Source organism: Drosophila ficusphila, unplaced genomic scaffold (genome assembly GCF_018152265.1).
Source record: "Drosophila ficusphila isolate 14025-0441.05 unplaced genomic scaffold, ASM1815226v1 contig_197, whole genome shotgun sequence".
NCBI classification, from domain to species: Eukaryota; Metazoa; Arthropoda; class Insecta; order Diptera; family Drosophilidae; genus Drosophila; species Drosophila ficusphila.
This window is the reverse complement of record NW_025064091.1, coordinates 3,158,106-3,174,510: the sequence shown is the minus strand read 5'-3', so window position 1 is coordinate 3,174,510 and position 16,405 is coordinate 3,158,106. Positions and strand designations below refer to the sequence as shown.

Here is a 16,405-nt window from a genome sequence, read left to right as displayed (position 1 = left end):
ATAACTGCCACCGGCGACTTATTGTTAGCTAATTTGTTTACCTTTTATTCCGTGGAATTTGGAAACCTTAAATATGGAAATAACGCTGGCCCTGATAAAGCCGCACGTGCTGCGGAATACCTACGCGATGCAGCAAATCCGGGCGTTAATCTCCAAAGACTTTACGATTCTCGACCAAAAGGAGGTTTGCATTACGAAAGAACTCTCGGAAAGATTCTACGCGGAGCACAAGGGCAAATTCTTTTACCACCGACTAACTAGCTTTATGAACAGGTTGGCATACCACTAAATATATCCAATATTATTTGAGAATAGATTCTATATTAAGAAAGATATGTATAAAGGGGCCAAAAACTCTTTATAGGATTAAATTCACTTCTAAACGTATGCTTTAAAAATCTAAATTACTTTATCTTACTTAGTCTTTAGCAATTTACTATAACAATTTTTACATATTTTCCCCAGTGGTCCGTGTTACGCCTTAATTCTTCAATCGGAAGCCTGCATCCAGAAGTGGCGAAGTCTTTTAGGACCCACCAAAGTTTTTCGTGCCGTGTATAGTGATCCAAATTGCATAAGAGCCTTGTACGGATTATCCGACACCCGGAATGCCTGCCACGGATCCGATAGCGAAGCATCTGCCCTTCGAGAAATTGGCATCCTGTTTCCGGAGTTCAACGCTGATCTTCTCAATCGCCAGGAGAAAAAGGAGACGTAGCCAAGATAGTCAGAACTTGTTTCATAGCATTTTTAAGTATAAGCAATTCTTGTCTATACACATTTAAATTTATAAGATTTCAATGAGCTTCTTAAAATGCCTGAATGTTATATTTTTTAAGCGGAATAGAAAACTGTTGATTTATTTTAGAATTTGAGTAATGTAAGATTTTACCATTACAATAAAAATTAATGAAATTATATGTTTTGAAGCATAAAGTACTTTAATTTTATTGTTTTAAGCAGAGAGTTCCCTTATTAGGGCAAAAAAGATTTTACAAAATAATGTGTTTCAAAAACTTTATTTCGTCAATTTTTGGTTTACATAATACAATTCTTTTGTTATTAGGTGGTAGGTACATGTATAGATAGAGATTTTCGATTTGTTCTGGTTACCGTTTAGCTCATTGTAAATAGTTGGTAATAAAATTATAAAATTTATAAACTTAACAAATTATATAAATATATATTTATGTGTGTGTAAGTTCTGTAGTATCCCTATAAATAGGTAAAGATATAAATGTTTTGTATATCGGTTCAGACAATTGAGAAGCATAGCAAGAAGTCAAAAAAAAAGTATATCAAACTTTAAAGAAAAGTGGTAAATTCTGTATTTTTGCAGCCGAGTGAGACGGCACCTGCATCTGCTGTCTTTTTCTAACTCGCGTACGACGAGTCCTCCACGAAAACCAAAAAACCGAAAACAAAAATTCAAAAAAAAAAAAAAAATGGTACATTAAATATAATAATAGAAGTATAACCGCCATTCTTAATCTAAATCTAGCTTTGGTTGCAACGATTTGTCAAAGCAGACAGAAGTCGCAAAAAAATGTATTTAACAAGTATCCATAGTGGTATTTATGTTTGCTTTTCTCTTTTTTTCATTGGCTTTTTCTATTTTTTTGTTTGAGTTTTCTCAGTGTTTGTTTTCTTTACCTTACTTTGGTATCAATTACAAATCTTTAATGCCTATTTGCAGTCCTACGAATTTCACACGCGTCATTGTCGCACAAAGTTAGAAACATTCAGTTGGGGTTTTTCTTATTTTTGTATTTTGTGTTTCCTTGTTGGTTTTATTATCATCCCTGTCCCCGCCGTATATATATATATATATCTATATAAATATTGCTATTCCAGCCGATCTCTAGATCGTTTAACTCGAACATAGTGTGTGGGTAAAAAGAAAAACGTCAACGGAAAATCAAACGAATACAAACAAGGACAAACCCGAAAGCTCTGCGGCGAGTGTAGTTTTTAGGTGGGTACTGTACTGATTGGTGGTGTTCATCGATTCCTGGCGGCACTGTACTCAAACCATTACCCATTTTATCGATGGGCTTCCACTCCTAACCGCTTGGCAAAGTTGTTTTCTAGACTTTGGTTTTGGTGTGTGTTTTTGTCGCTTCTGTCATTTGTTTTTTGATCTTTAAGTAATAGAACACAAAAATATATGTATATATAGATTTGCTTTTGTTTGGTTTTGTATAAACGTACGTACATATCAACTATGCAACTTGGCCTATGCGCGCTACATAAAGATACACCTGGATGTATCCGCACTAAATATCTGTATATTCATATATAACCTTTTGAATATAACCAGCTCATAGCATAAAAAGACTATTTCAAATAGTTTTCTGTTTCTCTAGCACTACTTTGTCAACGACAACGTCAGTATATCAATATAGGTTGCTCTTAACACTCGTCCATTGTATCCTGTCTATGCTTCTTCACTCCCAATATATCCTCGTGTGTATAGTTAATTAAGTGAATGTATTTGCGTCTCTCTCGCTCTGCCATCTGGTGACCCCGATCCACCAATATTGAGCACCACTTCCCGGGGCAGCTTCACTCGAACATGGCCATCGATGAGGTGGGCACCACCTCCAGCAGAAGCTGGAAGAACAGCGTCACCTTGTCTGTAAAATAGAAGGAGTTGTATTAGATATTAGTTACTTTTTAAAAGGGGAAAACCGCATTTGTTTTGCCCAAGATCAAATACTTCTTTGACTGGTGAAAAACAACGGGGTTTTCCCCTCTGTATTCCAAGTGACTCACTCATAAACCTCGGTGTCATTCCGAGCTTAACAAATGGCACGTAGAAGATGAGGCCCGCGAAGATGAAGAGCAGGGCGTAGAGGTACTCGATGCGGGGCGTCTCGAAGATCGGGGCTGCGACGAGATATACGGAGATGACCAAGACCACAACGGGAATGATGATCGGCACCTTGTAGGGCCGTGGATAGTTGGGCTTGGTGTAGCGCATCACGATCAGGGCCAGCATCGCGCCGCCGTAGAAGATCCAGGCGGTGAAGCTGAAGAAATCAATCAGTGATTCAATCGTGCCATGCAGCACCATTGCCGAGGCAATCAGCGACTGGAGGCGGGGATAAGAACGCACAGAGAAAGATACAGAGAGAGAAAGGGGAGTTTAGAACGAGGATCGGATCGATACACAAGCATTCACGCTAGTTAATTTCAAAACAAAATCATGATGGGATATTCCTAACCACTGGGTAACAGATTACACATTAAGATATACTTAGTAAGGAATTAACAAGCGGATTAAGTGGGAATGGGAACAAAAATTGAATAACTAAATTGGAGACAAAAAGAGAGTTAAGCTATTTACAAACGATATTCAAATTATCCATGATTTTATATACAACTTGTGAAGCAATGGGGTTAAATCTACTTGGAGCTTTGTTCCTAGGGGTAGTACTATATATTTACTATATACTTACGTGGAATATCAGCCCCGGAGCAGGTGTAAGACGACGCACATGGACATAGGAGAGGATATCCAGCAGGTGACCCTCTCGACTGGCCGCAAAGCAAAGACTACAGGGGAAAGACAAAAATCATAAGGTATTTACAAACATTCCTTCTCAGTTCTAGTTCTTTACTTTTGAATTATACAATGAAATAATTCCCTTTCATTATGAGAATTATGATTTGGGATTTTAATTTTATTGTTTACATAGATTCTTTCTCAGTTCCCGTTCTATACTTTTGAATTCTAATCTAAATACAAGGGAATCATTTCCTTTATTCTTAAATCCATGATTTGGGATTCTATCTTTCTCTAGACACCAAAACCCATTGCTTTCTTACCGCCCAGCTGCGAAGAGGGTGCCGTTGGCGCTGCCAAAGGTGCTGATGGTGACGCTGAGGGGCATCAGCCAGGCGAGGGCTCCCAACACCCGATTGCCGAAGGTGACCGCCACCGCCTCCGACTCGATCATCTCCTCGGGGGACATGGCCGCCAGATAGGAGATGTTGATGAGAGCATAGCAGAGCGTCACCAGCGGAATGCCGATGATGATCGAGCGCGGGAGGTTCTTGCTCGGGTTCTTGATCTCCTCGGTCACGTAGTTCAGGTTGTTCCAGCCGTCGTAGGCCCACAAGCCCGTGTAGAACGCCGTGGCGATGGCGCCCACGTTCGGCATCGGGCCATTAAATGCATTCGACAGGTGCTGCGTGTTGCCCTGCATCAGCTTGTAGGCTCCGCCGCAGATCACCACCACCACGGCCACCAGTTTGGCGGCGGTGAAGATGTTCTGCACCGCCATTCCCAGGTTCACGCTGTAGCAGTTCACGAACAGGATCATCACTGTACGGGGAAAGATAGTTTGAAGTTGAAATTCATGTTTTAAATTGGAACAAGAGTAGCAAGGGGATCAATACCGAATTAAACCTGGATTAAATTGTAGAAAAGCAACCACTTTGAGTTCTTATAATTTCCTTCTTTACTTGGTTTAATAAAAATATTTTTTGAATCAGATCTGTGCTGAATAATATCATTTAAATTCTGATTATCAATTTGAAAGTGAGTACAAAATATTGAAGTTAAATTAACCTTTTTTTTTTTGGTAACAAATGAATAAGAATAATGCAACCATTTGCAATCAAATAAAACTATGCAGGTTTAAGAACCATTCTTTTGGGTTATATCTTCGGTATCAATCCCCAAAACGATGTCAATCCTCACCAATTGCCACCAGGGCGACCATCTTGACCACGCCCCTGGGCGGATCGCATTCCGTCACAAAGGCCTCAACGGCGTACTGTGCAAATGATAAGCATATTATAGCCATTTGAGATGGCTTCAACACCAAAGTCGATACCCATGAGAACAGAAACGCCGGCGCCGGTCCATAGGCGTCCATGAAGTACGCCCACTCCGCCCCCCGACGACGTGTTCATCGTGCCAAGTTCAGCATATGCCAGAGCGCCTGCAAAATGCGATTGGGAAAACTAATTAGGAAAATCGATAGTAATTACAAGACCTAATGGCATCAAATTGCAATCGTCCAGGGGGATTTTTAATATAATTCTTAGCAGGAACTTAAGCAGGAATATTTTATAATATTTCAGTTATTATTTAGAGAACATATTTCTTTATTTATTCTGATTTTTAACATATATATTTTGTAGGTGGAAATTCCAACAAGTGGCGCAAAAAAATGATGAGAATTATTTTAAATTAATGCCTGCATTGGCATTATTTTTTTTTATTGTGTGGGGAACTGGTTCCTCCGTTTATGCAGAGTGCACAAGATTACGAGGTGTGAGATTCCGCGAAAGTTTGGCTTTCTGCCAGCCGAGCAACAAGTTGTGTTCCGATGAGTGCAGGGTCGGATTTTGGGACTTGGCCACTTGGCTGTTTCGCTAACTGGGTCAATTGCACGTGATGCATGTTGTTTTCTTTTCTTTTCTTTTTTAGGGGGGTGAATCTGGCGTTTTAGGAGGGGATGAATCCTCCTTTTCAGCGGAGGGTGCTTGTACTTACCCAGCAAAGAGAGCACACCACAGGCAAGCCAGATTATAAAGCTAACTCCAACGGAACCAGTGCGAACCAGTAAACCGGAGGGTGACACAAAAATTCCAGACCCTATTCAAATAAATACAAAAAATAAAGAGCATGAGTGGATATAGATGTACGTACATGTAACAATATATATAGATATAGGTTACAGCTGCGGTTTGGAGCAAACAGCTGATTAGAGGAGCCCACATTGTTTTCCTTTTCCCTACTTTTCCCATTGATTCGCTTATGCTAATGAAGGTGGAGAGGGGGAGTGGAACCTGAATCGGAATATATATGCGATTGGGGGCGTGCGGACGTCATCGGTGGGCGAGAGCTTCGGCAAAAGCTCCGACCACGCGGCGAATACGCAATATACCGGTAAATAGTGGTTTTTCCTTGGCAGCGGAGAATTTTCCGGGCAGGCGGAGGAGTGTTGGAAAAAGAAGTAACGAAAAGTGGTCGGTGGACGGTGGGCGGTGGGCGGACATCCGAGCCGGAGGCGTGCAACAATTTGGTGGCGAAGCACACTTTGGTGCCACAACTGGCGCCATTGCCTAAGGTCAAAGTGCAACGCGATAAAATACGCGCTATTCGTGTCATAAATATGTATTTCGTGTCCTCAAACTCCTCGCTTCTGGCGATTTACAGTCGCGGTCACATCGATAGTGTTTGGTAAATATGAATTATGGTAAATGGAGTTAAACGATACTCATTGGGTGAATAAAAAGTTCGGAAAAAATGAAATATTCTCTTGTTTTTTGTATAATGTTTCTATATGGTTTGTTTGAATAGTTGTTTACCCAAAGTATTTATAAATGGAATTATTAATGATTATTTAAGGAGCACACAAAATAAAATATATGCTTTTAAACAAAGTTTACCAATAATTACGTTATTTCTAAACAAGGTTTTTATGGCATTTCCTAATATGTACCTTTTCCCGGCATTCAATTTAGTTAAGTGAAACTATTTATGTCCTCCACGTGTTGGCAAATCAGTATTCAAATAGATTCAGTCGGGGAGACTGCGCTGATTAACCACAACAGGATGGGTAGCAACCGAAGCTTCATCCTTGTTTACAGGACTTCCCTTTTCCTTCCCTCAAAAATACTCCTGAATAACTGCCTTTAACCCCCCGCTTTCCCTCCTTCCGCCTGTTGCCACTTTCATTCTCACGTCGAATGCGTGTCTCTATATCCATACACTCCGACACCCACAGACAGACATCATTTATACATATATAAATATATATATATGTAGCCGGAGATGTGTATATGTACTGACGTACATATAGCTAAATTTATGCGTACGTATTTTTGGCCATGCGCGCCTCCAATTCTACTCAAAAAAAAAAAAAAAAAAAAAACAGAAAAAAACACGAAAAAATAAACCCAATGAAAAAATGTGCCTCAATATTTTTCACCGACTCCCAAAAGAGAAAGACGTATTGAAAAGCCAGAGGCGAACGGAAAACTCAACAACAAAAACAGTGAAATCATTTGACACAATCCAAGGAAATTGCGTGTTCGTGTTTTGTGAACCACTTTCCATTTGCTTTTCTTGTCGCCTTTCACATTCCTCGCTCATGTTTTATGCATTTGTTTTGACAATTTGCTCGGCCAGAAGTATCTCCAATTGGCCTTTAAGACTCACCTATCATAGTTCCAACAATTAAAGCCACCCCACTGAAGAGGCCCAGCCTGAAAAGGAAAACAAGAGTTTATAAATAAATAAGAAGTGGTTGTACATTGCTTAAATTTAGGGTTCAAAATCAATAACCTTTTCTTTAAACTTATATCATAAAAAAAGAGAATAAAAGGTTAATATTAAAACAAACAAATACACAAGTTTTCCATTTACTTATACGCCTAGCTTTAAAAGGACAATAATAAGTCATGATTTCATCACTTAAGCCTTTGTAGTTAAGCCAAAAGTTAAATATTGGTAGATGGATGTCAGAAATAGACCTGTGAACTTGTTAATTTCGAGTGGATTGGGTAAATCATTTAACTAACAGCTATGTGTTAAAACTTAATCAAGCGGACGGCGCGTTTCTAGCAAGGTAAATAGAAAATGTTTACATCTACACTGAAAACTGAAAACGTTTCCACTCAAATTGCTCATGGTTTTTAGTTTATCCTTACCAATAAGAAAATATATTTCAATTGAGGAGAGGAAAATTAACTGTGCTGAGCAGCTTAAACTTTTCAAGATAACTTTCTGTTAGTTTCAAAAATCTTTCTGAAGTTCTGTCAAAAGATTTCAAACTCATGATGAAGAAAGATATCTTTAAGCCCAAGCATACTATATGTGATCTTTAAACTGGCCCGATCTGTCGGGGATCATTACCTTCTCTCGAGGTGAACAACGTGGTTCTGCGTTGAGCCATTCCTCTCCAGCGGCTTCCGCATCCGCCCGGTCCCTGATGAGTCGGTCTCTGGCGCTTCGGGCCCTTCTGTCCCAAGAGCCCCATTGGCGCACATGGTCCCGTTGCTCGTTGCTTTTGTTGGCACATTATGTCCTGCGGAGGATCACATGATCGGATCGGATCGGATCGGGAAATAAGAGAGAACAGAACACACATGGATTAGCATTGCAACCAGAAAAAAATATATAAATCCAACGTGGGCACAGAAAATAATATTCATTGATCTTAATTTATATTTGATTAAAGCATTCGTGACTATTTCGAATTTCACACAATTCTTTTCTGTGTAGACAAAGTTTATGAATGGACTCGCTCACACACTCAAACAAACACACTCGCACACACACAAGCACACACCTCTGTTATTATCTGTTGAATTATTTTTGCATGCGTTCTTTTGCAAGCAAAATAGTTGTGATATTTTATCGCGCATGGCATGGACGGATAACAAGTTGCTAAAATTATTTCGCCGCGAATTTCAGCTCTCAGCGAATATACGAATTTCAATATATATATATAAATATATAGTAGATGTGTGGGGTTTAACAAAAAAAGTGATTCTATCGAGAGCGGGCCAGAAAATGTGTAGCGCAGTGGGCGGCGGTTCGCAGGCAACTGTTCGCATCCCGCTTGGCGGCGGCGTCAAATAGTCCGCCCGGCGAGAGCTTTCCGCTTGCCGAGCGGCGGCCGAGCGCCGGAAAATCCGCCGACGAGCGGACATGAAAACCGAAAAGCCGAAAGCCGACACACACACACGAAAGCCAAAAGCCGAAAGCCGAATGCCGACCGGCGATGGGAGAATAACCACTTTCTCCAAACGATGAATGCGGCAAAAAATTTCGGCTGCTGTGGGTTAATGATAAAGATGAAAATTATGAAAGATGCCTGTTTCACTAACTGGCTTTAAAGATTTTATCTTAAAATTATACCCAAAAATAACATTTTCTAGAATTCTTTTTAGTGCAGCCATTACTCGGAATCTAGCTTCAAGGATTTTGTATAAGAATTTATAAAAGATATTTTATATGTATAAGTTCCAGATTTAAATTATAAAAACAAATTATTATTATTTTTGTTATTATTATTATTAAAATATTTTTTAATCATTTAACTTTAAATCTACACAAATTAGAGCTTAAATTTAATATTAAATATAATATTAAATAAAATACTCCAAATGAACAGATATTTCAAACATAACATTTGTTCCTTGTTTAAAAATTTGCGATAGTACTTTGTTTATTTATTGTTCTTTTAATTGGAAGTTAATGAAACTGTATTAGGCGGCATAAATGATAAAGTTCTCTATACTAAAATAAGATCCCCGGTTTCGATAAGAGCTCCTAATCACTCCAACTCCCAGGAAATACCACTTGAAATGAAAGCATTTGAGTTGTTAGAACCTGTCCGGTAAAAATAAGTACTGAAACCATTTAGTCATTTATCTCGATACAAAATAAGGCAAGAGAGAGAGACTCTATGCCGTCGGCTCTGCTCGAAATTCGCCAGCTTTTCTCCACTGACTACGTGACACACTGCGTATAGAAGTTGAAAAGTATAGAAGTCCTCCTCCTGACGACTGATTTATGCAATTCGCGTCTGTTTAACTGTCGTACGGTTCTATATTTTGATTATAGAATTGTCAAGGTGAAGGCATCCATCCGCTCGTTTTCTCTCTTGATCTGCCCGACTATTTATAGCTTTGCATAAAAATTGGAAATTAAATTATTCAGCTAATTCCCCGGCGACGTCAGAAGGTTTTCTCTTTCTCTCTCTCTCTCTCTCACTCTCTCTGTCGAGAATCTGCATCCATCGATGGTGGCATCCCATCCCATTTGATCCCATACCATCGCATCTCATCGCGTCCATTCGCCTCCATTCATTGGCTTCTCTCAATTAATTGTTGGTTGCGCATTTCATTTGACTCAATTGGTCGCTTATTAATGGTCATGTGCCGCAGCAAATGCGAATGCGACTGTGACTTTTATTGTGACTGCGACTGTGACTGTGACTCCCTTTGTTACACTATATGTATATATATGTATATTTCGCATCTGACTACGTCACTAGATTTCATGTTCTCGCCCACGAGGCGGCCAAATTTCATCAGCCCCGTGTACATAATGTACACCCATAGTTCCTCATTCTGATTCTGCCACTGGACTTGCCCCCAAAAATCGTATATGTATCGAGATAGTGTTGAACAAATGTCTGAACAAGTATAACAGTAGCACGAGCATAAATAATATACGCATCCCAAGATTTGGATACACACGCCGGTGTGCCTACGTATGCAGTCGAACAGGCGGGGAAAATAATTAGAAACGATTATTAATGGTTAAATGGGTATTAATGAGTTTTAGATTATTTTTATAAAACCTTTCACATAGATAAAAAAGTTTATTTAAATTTATCTTTTGTTTATCAAAATCGTTTCACAAATATCCATAGATTTGAAAATAATTCAGTACAACATTGCGTATACTTAATATGCGCTTTGACTTAATATAGATTAAGTATACGCTACGATTACGTATACGTAACGTAAATTAAGTATACGGTCCGATTTCTTGGCAATACTGGTACCTAGAAATAAAGTTGATTCGACTCTATTCGAGGTTTACCATTCTCTTAGTTCAAATAAATATAGTTTTATTTCCAACATCGTGTTTACGAATTATTGAAATTTCACCCTTATTTTCCCGAGTGCAAGTGTCCGTTTAAAAATAAATAATATACGTCTACACACAGACTCTTCATATATATGTAGGCACATAAACAACATAAATAAACGATTCCTACGTTAAGCTCTCTGTCGCCTTTCAGCTTCGTTCGGTTCTCGGCTTCTTCTTGCCCAGCTTTTTTTTTCTCAATGTATTTTCTGTCATAAAAGTCACGCGGCCCGCGATCATTCCGTATTTGTTCTGTTTTTCTTGATCGTTCGCCGAAGGGGGCGTGGCTGGCGGAGAATGGGCGGGTCGGATATATTACTTTGAGATCTTTGCAAGTCAACAAGCGATCGAATGCCTATTGCACATTTTCAATGGGTGGGGAAGTAAAAGTAAACAAATAATTCAATCAATCAGTAAAACGATAACTTAGGTTTATTCATGCATTTGAGCACGTCGTACTGGCAATAATTATCCGCTACAAACATATTAAGTTCTCAATGTTTTCTGTCTGCGAAATAGCATAAATATTTATTACTCATACGTAGCGTTGTCCCAGAAATTGTATGCTTAAATAACAGAAAATAAATAGAAATATAAGTTGCTCGAATCTTTAAAAAGAATTGCATTCATTCGAAGACATTTTGATCCATTGAATGATATTTGCGGTACGTTCTCATTTACTTCAACCTCTTCTGTGGGCAAAAGCACTTGGCAACCAGCTTGTCACGTCACAAACAAATGGTTAATTGAAACGGAACACGAGCCAGACTCGAAATCCTCCGAAACCCTTTCCCCCCCTTTTTATGTCCACAAATAGATGGGTGATAAAAAAAAAGGAAGAAGCGGTTTCTGTCGCTGTTTTATTAAATGTGATTTCGATTTGACTTGTCAGCCACTCGACGCCCCAGACATGAAGCGCCACATCAATTTTACGACTGCAATTGGATTCTTACAGTAAACGTACGGAAACTAGAACCAAATTTAATGATGAAAGATAAATATTTACATTGAAATGTATCTTAAAGTAGCTCCAATTCTATTGGTAGCACTCTGTTTAACCATTTGTGCATTTAAAATATATTTTTATAGGATCGGAATCAGGAAATGAAATGTCTCTTTTTGAAAACCAGAAAATCATTAAACAAACCTATTAGCTTAAAGCAAAACACCTTATATAAATTAAGCTAAGTTTCCAAAAATGGTTAAGCATTTTTCTATAATTCAAATGACCTCTTCCACTTAAAGAGTGACCACTGTACCCCAATTCTGGCGAATAGAACCTACGCCTAGCGATGCACGTAGACTCTGCGGATAATTGTGTGCGAGTGTGCGATATATCTTTGTATTTTCAGGTCGAACATTGTTTGGTTTTGTCGGCTGATTTTCGCCTGCTAATTATTTAGGCACTCTAACGCAAAAAAATAACAAACCAAACTGCAAAGATATTCGAGTAGATAACAGCAGTGGCTGACGTGCTAGGGGCTTTCAGAAAATATCGGCCTTTGAGGGTGCACGAAAATAAACATGAAAAGAATGAAACATTCTGCAATATCACTATCGCAGATTGGAAACAAATCAATTAAATTTCCCCAACGTCACTTACTATAACTAATCACTTCTTGTCAAAACGTAAAACAAAGTTCACTTACGGCTCTTTATATAAATGGGTACACTGGAAGTCTTAAAATCTATTAAACACATAAGTATGCTATTAATCTACTTAAGCTCATTAAAGAAATGGTCTTAAAAGTTGTTCAGACTCCTCGAAAAAATCCCCATAATTATATGGCCACCGAATTAGGAAAATTTGAATGAAAGATAAACGAAAAAAAAGTTTTCTCGCCTCGGAATTTATTCTATCTATAGAGTAATTAACGTAAACATTTTCATGTTCTGTCTGTCGATTGTTTAAGTATCGAGGTGTTTACCCTCTCGAATATCTAGATCGGTAGCGTAATGATTACTCGATAGACTGGCCTTCAAGTTCGATATACTACCTTCTCTCTTTTATTTATAAATTGATATGAGTGAGTCAGTTTTGTGTTCAGTGTACCCAACAAACTCCAGAGAGGAAAGGAAGTCGCATGGCCAGCGTCATTGGCACCAAATGAGTAATAATCACGCGCTTCTCAGCCAAATTTCTGGGTCGAAAAAAAGCTACTACGTGCAAATGAAAATTTTAAATATGCAAAGCTCGATGGGGGCGGTTGGACCAAAGGGGGCGGGGCTTTCGGGGGCAGCGGGAAGTTCGTGCATCTTAATTGGCCGACGGCCAAATAAAAACGATTTTCCTCCGCTGCCGCCGCTGTTTTGGTAAATATTTTCAGTTAATTTTGTTGCGGGCGTCGCGTCAGAAATTCTTGAATCTTGATTCGAAATCATCGGTGATCAGGGGAAACAAGGCCAGTTGACCGTTCAACAGCCTCTCCTTTGCAAACTTAAATAGTTTCAGAATAAATCATAAATAACACCAAATATAATCTCTAATCTCTACTTTTATTCTTTTATTATTTATGTACGAATTGTTATAGAAAGCAAAAGTTGAGACTAAATGATAGCTATAATTTATAATTTATGTTGTCTAGCAGTTTTCATACTTCTTTGGCGGACAACGACGGAAAAAGTATTTTGGTAGACTTTTATGAACCCACTTACAATACAATAAAAACATTTCTGAAATTACAGAAATTTCTAAGATTCTTTTGGTTCTCAAAATTAGAAATAAGATTGCAATTCAAAAGTCCTAAACTTTTAAGTGCGATAAATTGTGTTTTGTTTTCATACATTTGCAAACGAACCTAAAGAATTGTCTAGAATTATACAATAAACACTACTATACAAAATAAGGTTTTTAATTGAGTTTATATTATGATCTGATAGAATATTATTTGACTTATTTATTTACCCATTTATGTTATGTTAATTAAAAGAGGCTGAAAAGTTTAATTTGCTTGTGTCGCAAATGTTTTATGGAGTGATTGATTGATCGACTGGTGGATCGATTTTACCGCTCTTCACCTTTGACACTAGTTTCGATAAAGCAGCGAGTCAATCAAAGAGCTTGGTAACAAGTGTTTGCTTAACCCTCGACTGACACGCGAGCCACAAATGCGACCGAAATAAACCACTCTCCATTCGCTTAATTGATTTGTTCTGTTTCGAGTCCCAAGTCCCGGCGAAAGTGTCAATGGCCCTCTCCCATTCCCATTTCCATTCCCATTCCCAAGTCCCAAGTCCATGTCCGAAATTCTCGTTTCAGTCGGACACTTTTCACTGTACAGGACAGCAGTTTATGCGTGGCCTAAAATCATGAACGATTATAGGTAATCGGACACCTTATCAGTCTACTTCCACTTTCATTTAATTGTTGACACCTCGGTTTTCTAGCCGCAGACCGTGAAAGTGTTGCTGATAAATCAGGTGTGAACCAGTTGCGATCTAATTGAAACTTAATCTTCAATTTTATTGCCTTTCCAGCGAAACCGGTTATAAACCGACTAAAGAGTGTATTTTTTTTGTTGGGAAAAGGTTTTAATTACTGCTAAATAGTAATGTGTTGGTATGGGTGTTCATTCAATAGTTTTCTAGTGCCTTAGTGTGATATACCTTTAGCTTATGTAGCTTTATAAGCATGATCATTTTGATTCATAAGTTATAATTTATTTAATATGTTCCCACAAATTTTAATGAAACATCTCCTTGTTCGCGATATTAGTTGGCGCATAAACATCCCGAATCGCTTATGAATTGCTATTATTTCAATGTGTGCTGTGCTCCATTTGCGTCAGGCATTCCCACCTCTGCCACCTCCTCCATTTGGATTTTATTGGATGCTGTCGAAACGCCGTTCTCCCCGCTCTTAATTGAAATGTATCGTTTGTCGTTTAACGTTGGTCATTAGGTTTTTTTTTTTTTTCGTTAATTGAGATCCCGAAAGGGGTCGTTCGTCTGGACGGAAGAACGACGGCAAAGTCAATGTCAAGGCGATTCGTGCACTTGAGGCAAAACGGTTGGCAGAAGGGCGTGTCGCCATGTGTTTTACAGAATGTGGAAAACGAATATGCACTCGGAATAACCAAACAGTCTGGAACATTCAAATAACACCACGATAAACGTATAAGAAAACTTGTTTTGATTGCAACCAAGGCCCCAAGATTTTATTGCATACTTTGTGGCGACAAACTGTGGCGAATATTAAACAAGTCAACTAGAAAATGTCGTAATGCTTATCGATCGATATGAAAATTGGTTTGTGGGCGGGTGGAAAAGGGGCAAAGATTTAGTCTTTGGGTCAGAAACTTCTAGCTTTCAAATTGGGGCTTACACAAATACTAGTTTACACCCTTTTTAACGCCAACTTAACGTTCTTTTTTTTCTGTTGGTCACAACAATTGCGACACACACAGTTGAATTCATTCGGGTGTTAATTTGTGAGGCCAACAACACCTTGACATTGTCACCAGACAAAGCGAAGGTCACTGAAAAATGATTGACCATTACCAAAAAAAAAAAAAAAAATAGGGCAAGTATTAAAAAGAAAAGAAAATTGAGTTGGGGTATAGGCGTTGAAGTAAAACTTAATAAGGGTACTTCTTTTAGGGTTTAAAAAAATTTTAAAAATTATCCATATGTTAACAAGTTATTCAGATCTTTGAAGCTTTACTGCAAAGCAAAACTTCTTCTTTAATTTTGAGAATTTCGGCAGAAGCTTTGGCCTTCATAGTATAGACACAAACCGAGAAAGTTTTTGCATAATTAGATCTTAGGGTTATTTATTTATTATTTATTATTAACTGCATCATTAGTTTATTTTCCAATATTTTGTCCATATTTTGTCATGTTTTATGAAATCCATTCTTATTTTGTCTTATTGGATACCAGATCTGATAATGAGTAATTACTGTATCATCTTTTTTAAGCTAAGTCGGCTGATCTTCTGTGAATAGGTTTTCCTAGACTTATTCTCTTATCTTTCATTCCATATTTTCATAGGCTTTATAGCTGTCGTTGCCTTTTCTGCTGGCATATCAATTTAACTCAATTGGTTTTTAATTGACTCGTGACGCGCCGAGCGAAATGCTGACTGCTCTAACGATGACGCTAATGATCGGCCGTAATAATTACAAAGCTATAAATTCATTTGGACGACACGCCGAGAATATTAGACAAAATTCGTTCGAGAAGGCTGATTGCAAAATAAATTTACACTTGGAAAAGGCACTGCAAACTGCTTTCCTTCGATTTAATAATATATTATTAGATATATTCAAAATCAGAAAGAAAGCTAAGAAGTAATAAAAGCAGTCCCCAATGAAGAAATCATTTGAAACCTAATGAAATATTCCACTTAAGTTTGAGTGTAGGCGATGTAAAATATGCAAATTGATTGGAAAATGCTGCTAAAAATATCAACAAACAGCTGCACTTCCGTTGCTTTTTAATTTCGATCTGGTTATCTCTTATGCATGGTGGAAACCTCACCACATGTCCATGGGAATTGAAAATTGGAAATTAGAAATTAGAAATAGCTGCGGCAGCTGAGGAAAATTCGAAAAAGTTCGTTTTCTCCTTCATGCAAGCTTAATGCCTCTGGTGAAATACAGAAGTACAGAAATTGGCTTCCCAAGCTGTTGCCAGGCTTTTGGTGCCGGAAAAACGGGGGAGGGGGGAAAACACGACACCAGACAGATGGAAAAAAGAGGGGGGCAGGGAAATGGGAGAGAAAGTGGGCGAAATTGTGGGAGGAACGAAAGAGGAGCACTTCGAGGCATTGAACCC

General features: G+C 38.4%; 2 protein-coding genes across 2 annotated transcripts; one reads left to right on the top strand and one right to left on the bottom strand.

Annotated features, from left to right (window-relative positions):
• Window positions 1-10: 10 nt before the first annotated feature.
• Window positions 11-920, top strand: LOC108097679 (nucleoside diphosphate kinase 6). The gene is made up of 2 exons (XM_017200144.2): window positions 11-273; window positions 466-920. The coding sequence occupies exons 1-2, from the start codon at window positions 74-76 to the stop codon at window positions 716-718; spliced, it is 453 nt and encodes a 150-aa protein (XP_017055633.1). The 5' UTR covers window positions 11-73; the 3' UTR covers window positions 719-920.
• An 80-nt stretch (window positions 921-1,000) lies between these two features.
• On the bottom strand, window positions 1,001-8,558 carry LOC108097678 (b(0,+)-type amino acid transporter 1). The gene is given in 11 exon segments (XM_017200142.2): window positions 1,001-2,636; window positions 2,776-3,094; window positions 3,462-3,558; window positions 3,832-4,330; window positions 4,709-4,784; window positions 4,845-4,907; window positions 4,909-4,952; window positions 5,510-5,611; window positions 7,181-7,227; window positions 7,877-8,048; window positions 8,313-8,558. Coding segments are annotated over 11 exon segments (1,566 nt in total). The 5' UTR covers window positions 8,389-8,558; the 3' UTR covers window positions 1,001-2,565.
• Window positions 8,559-16,405: the final 7,847 nt, after the last annotated feature.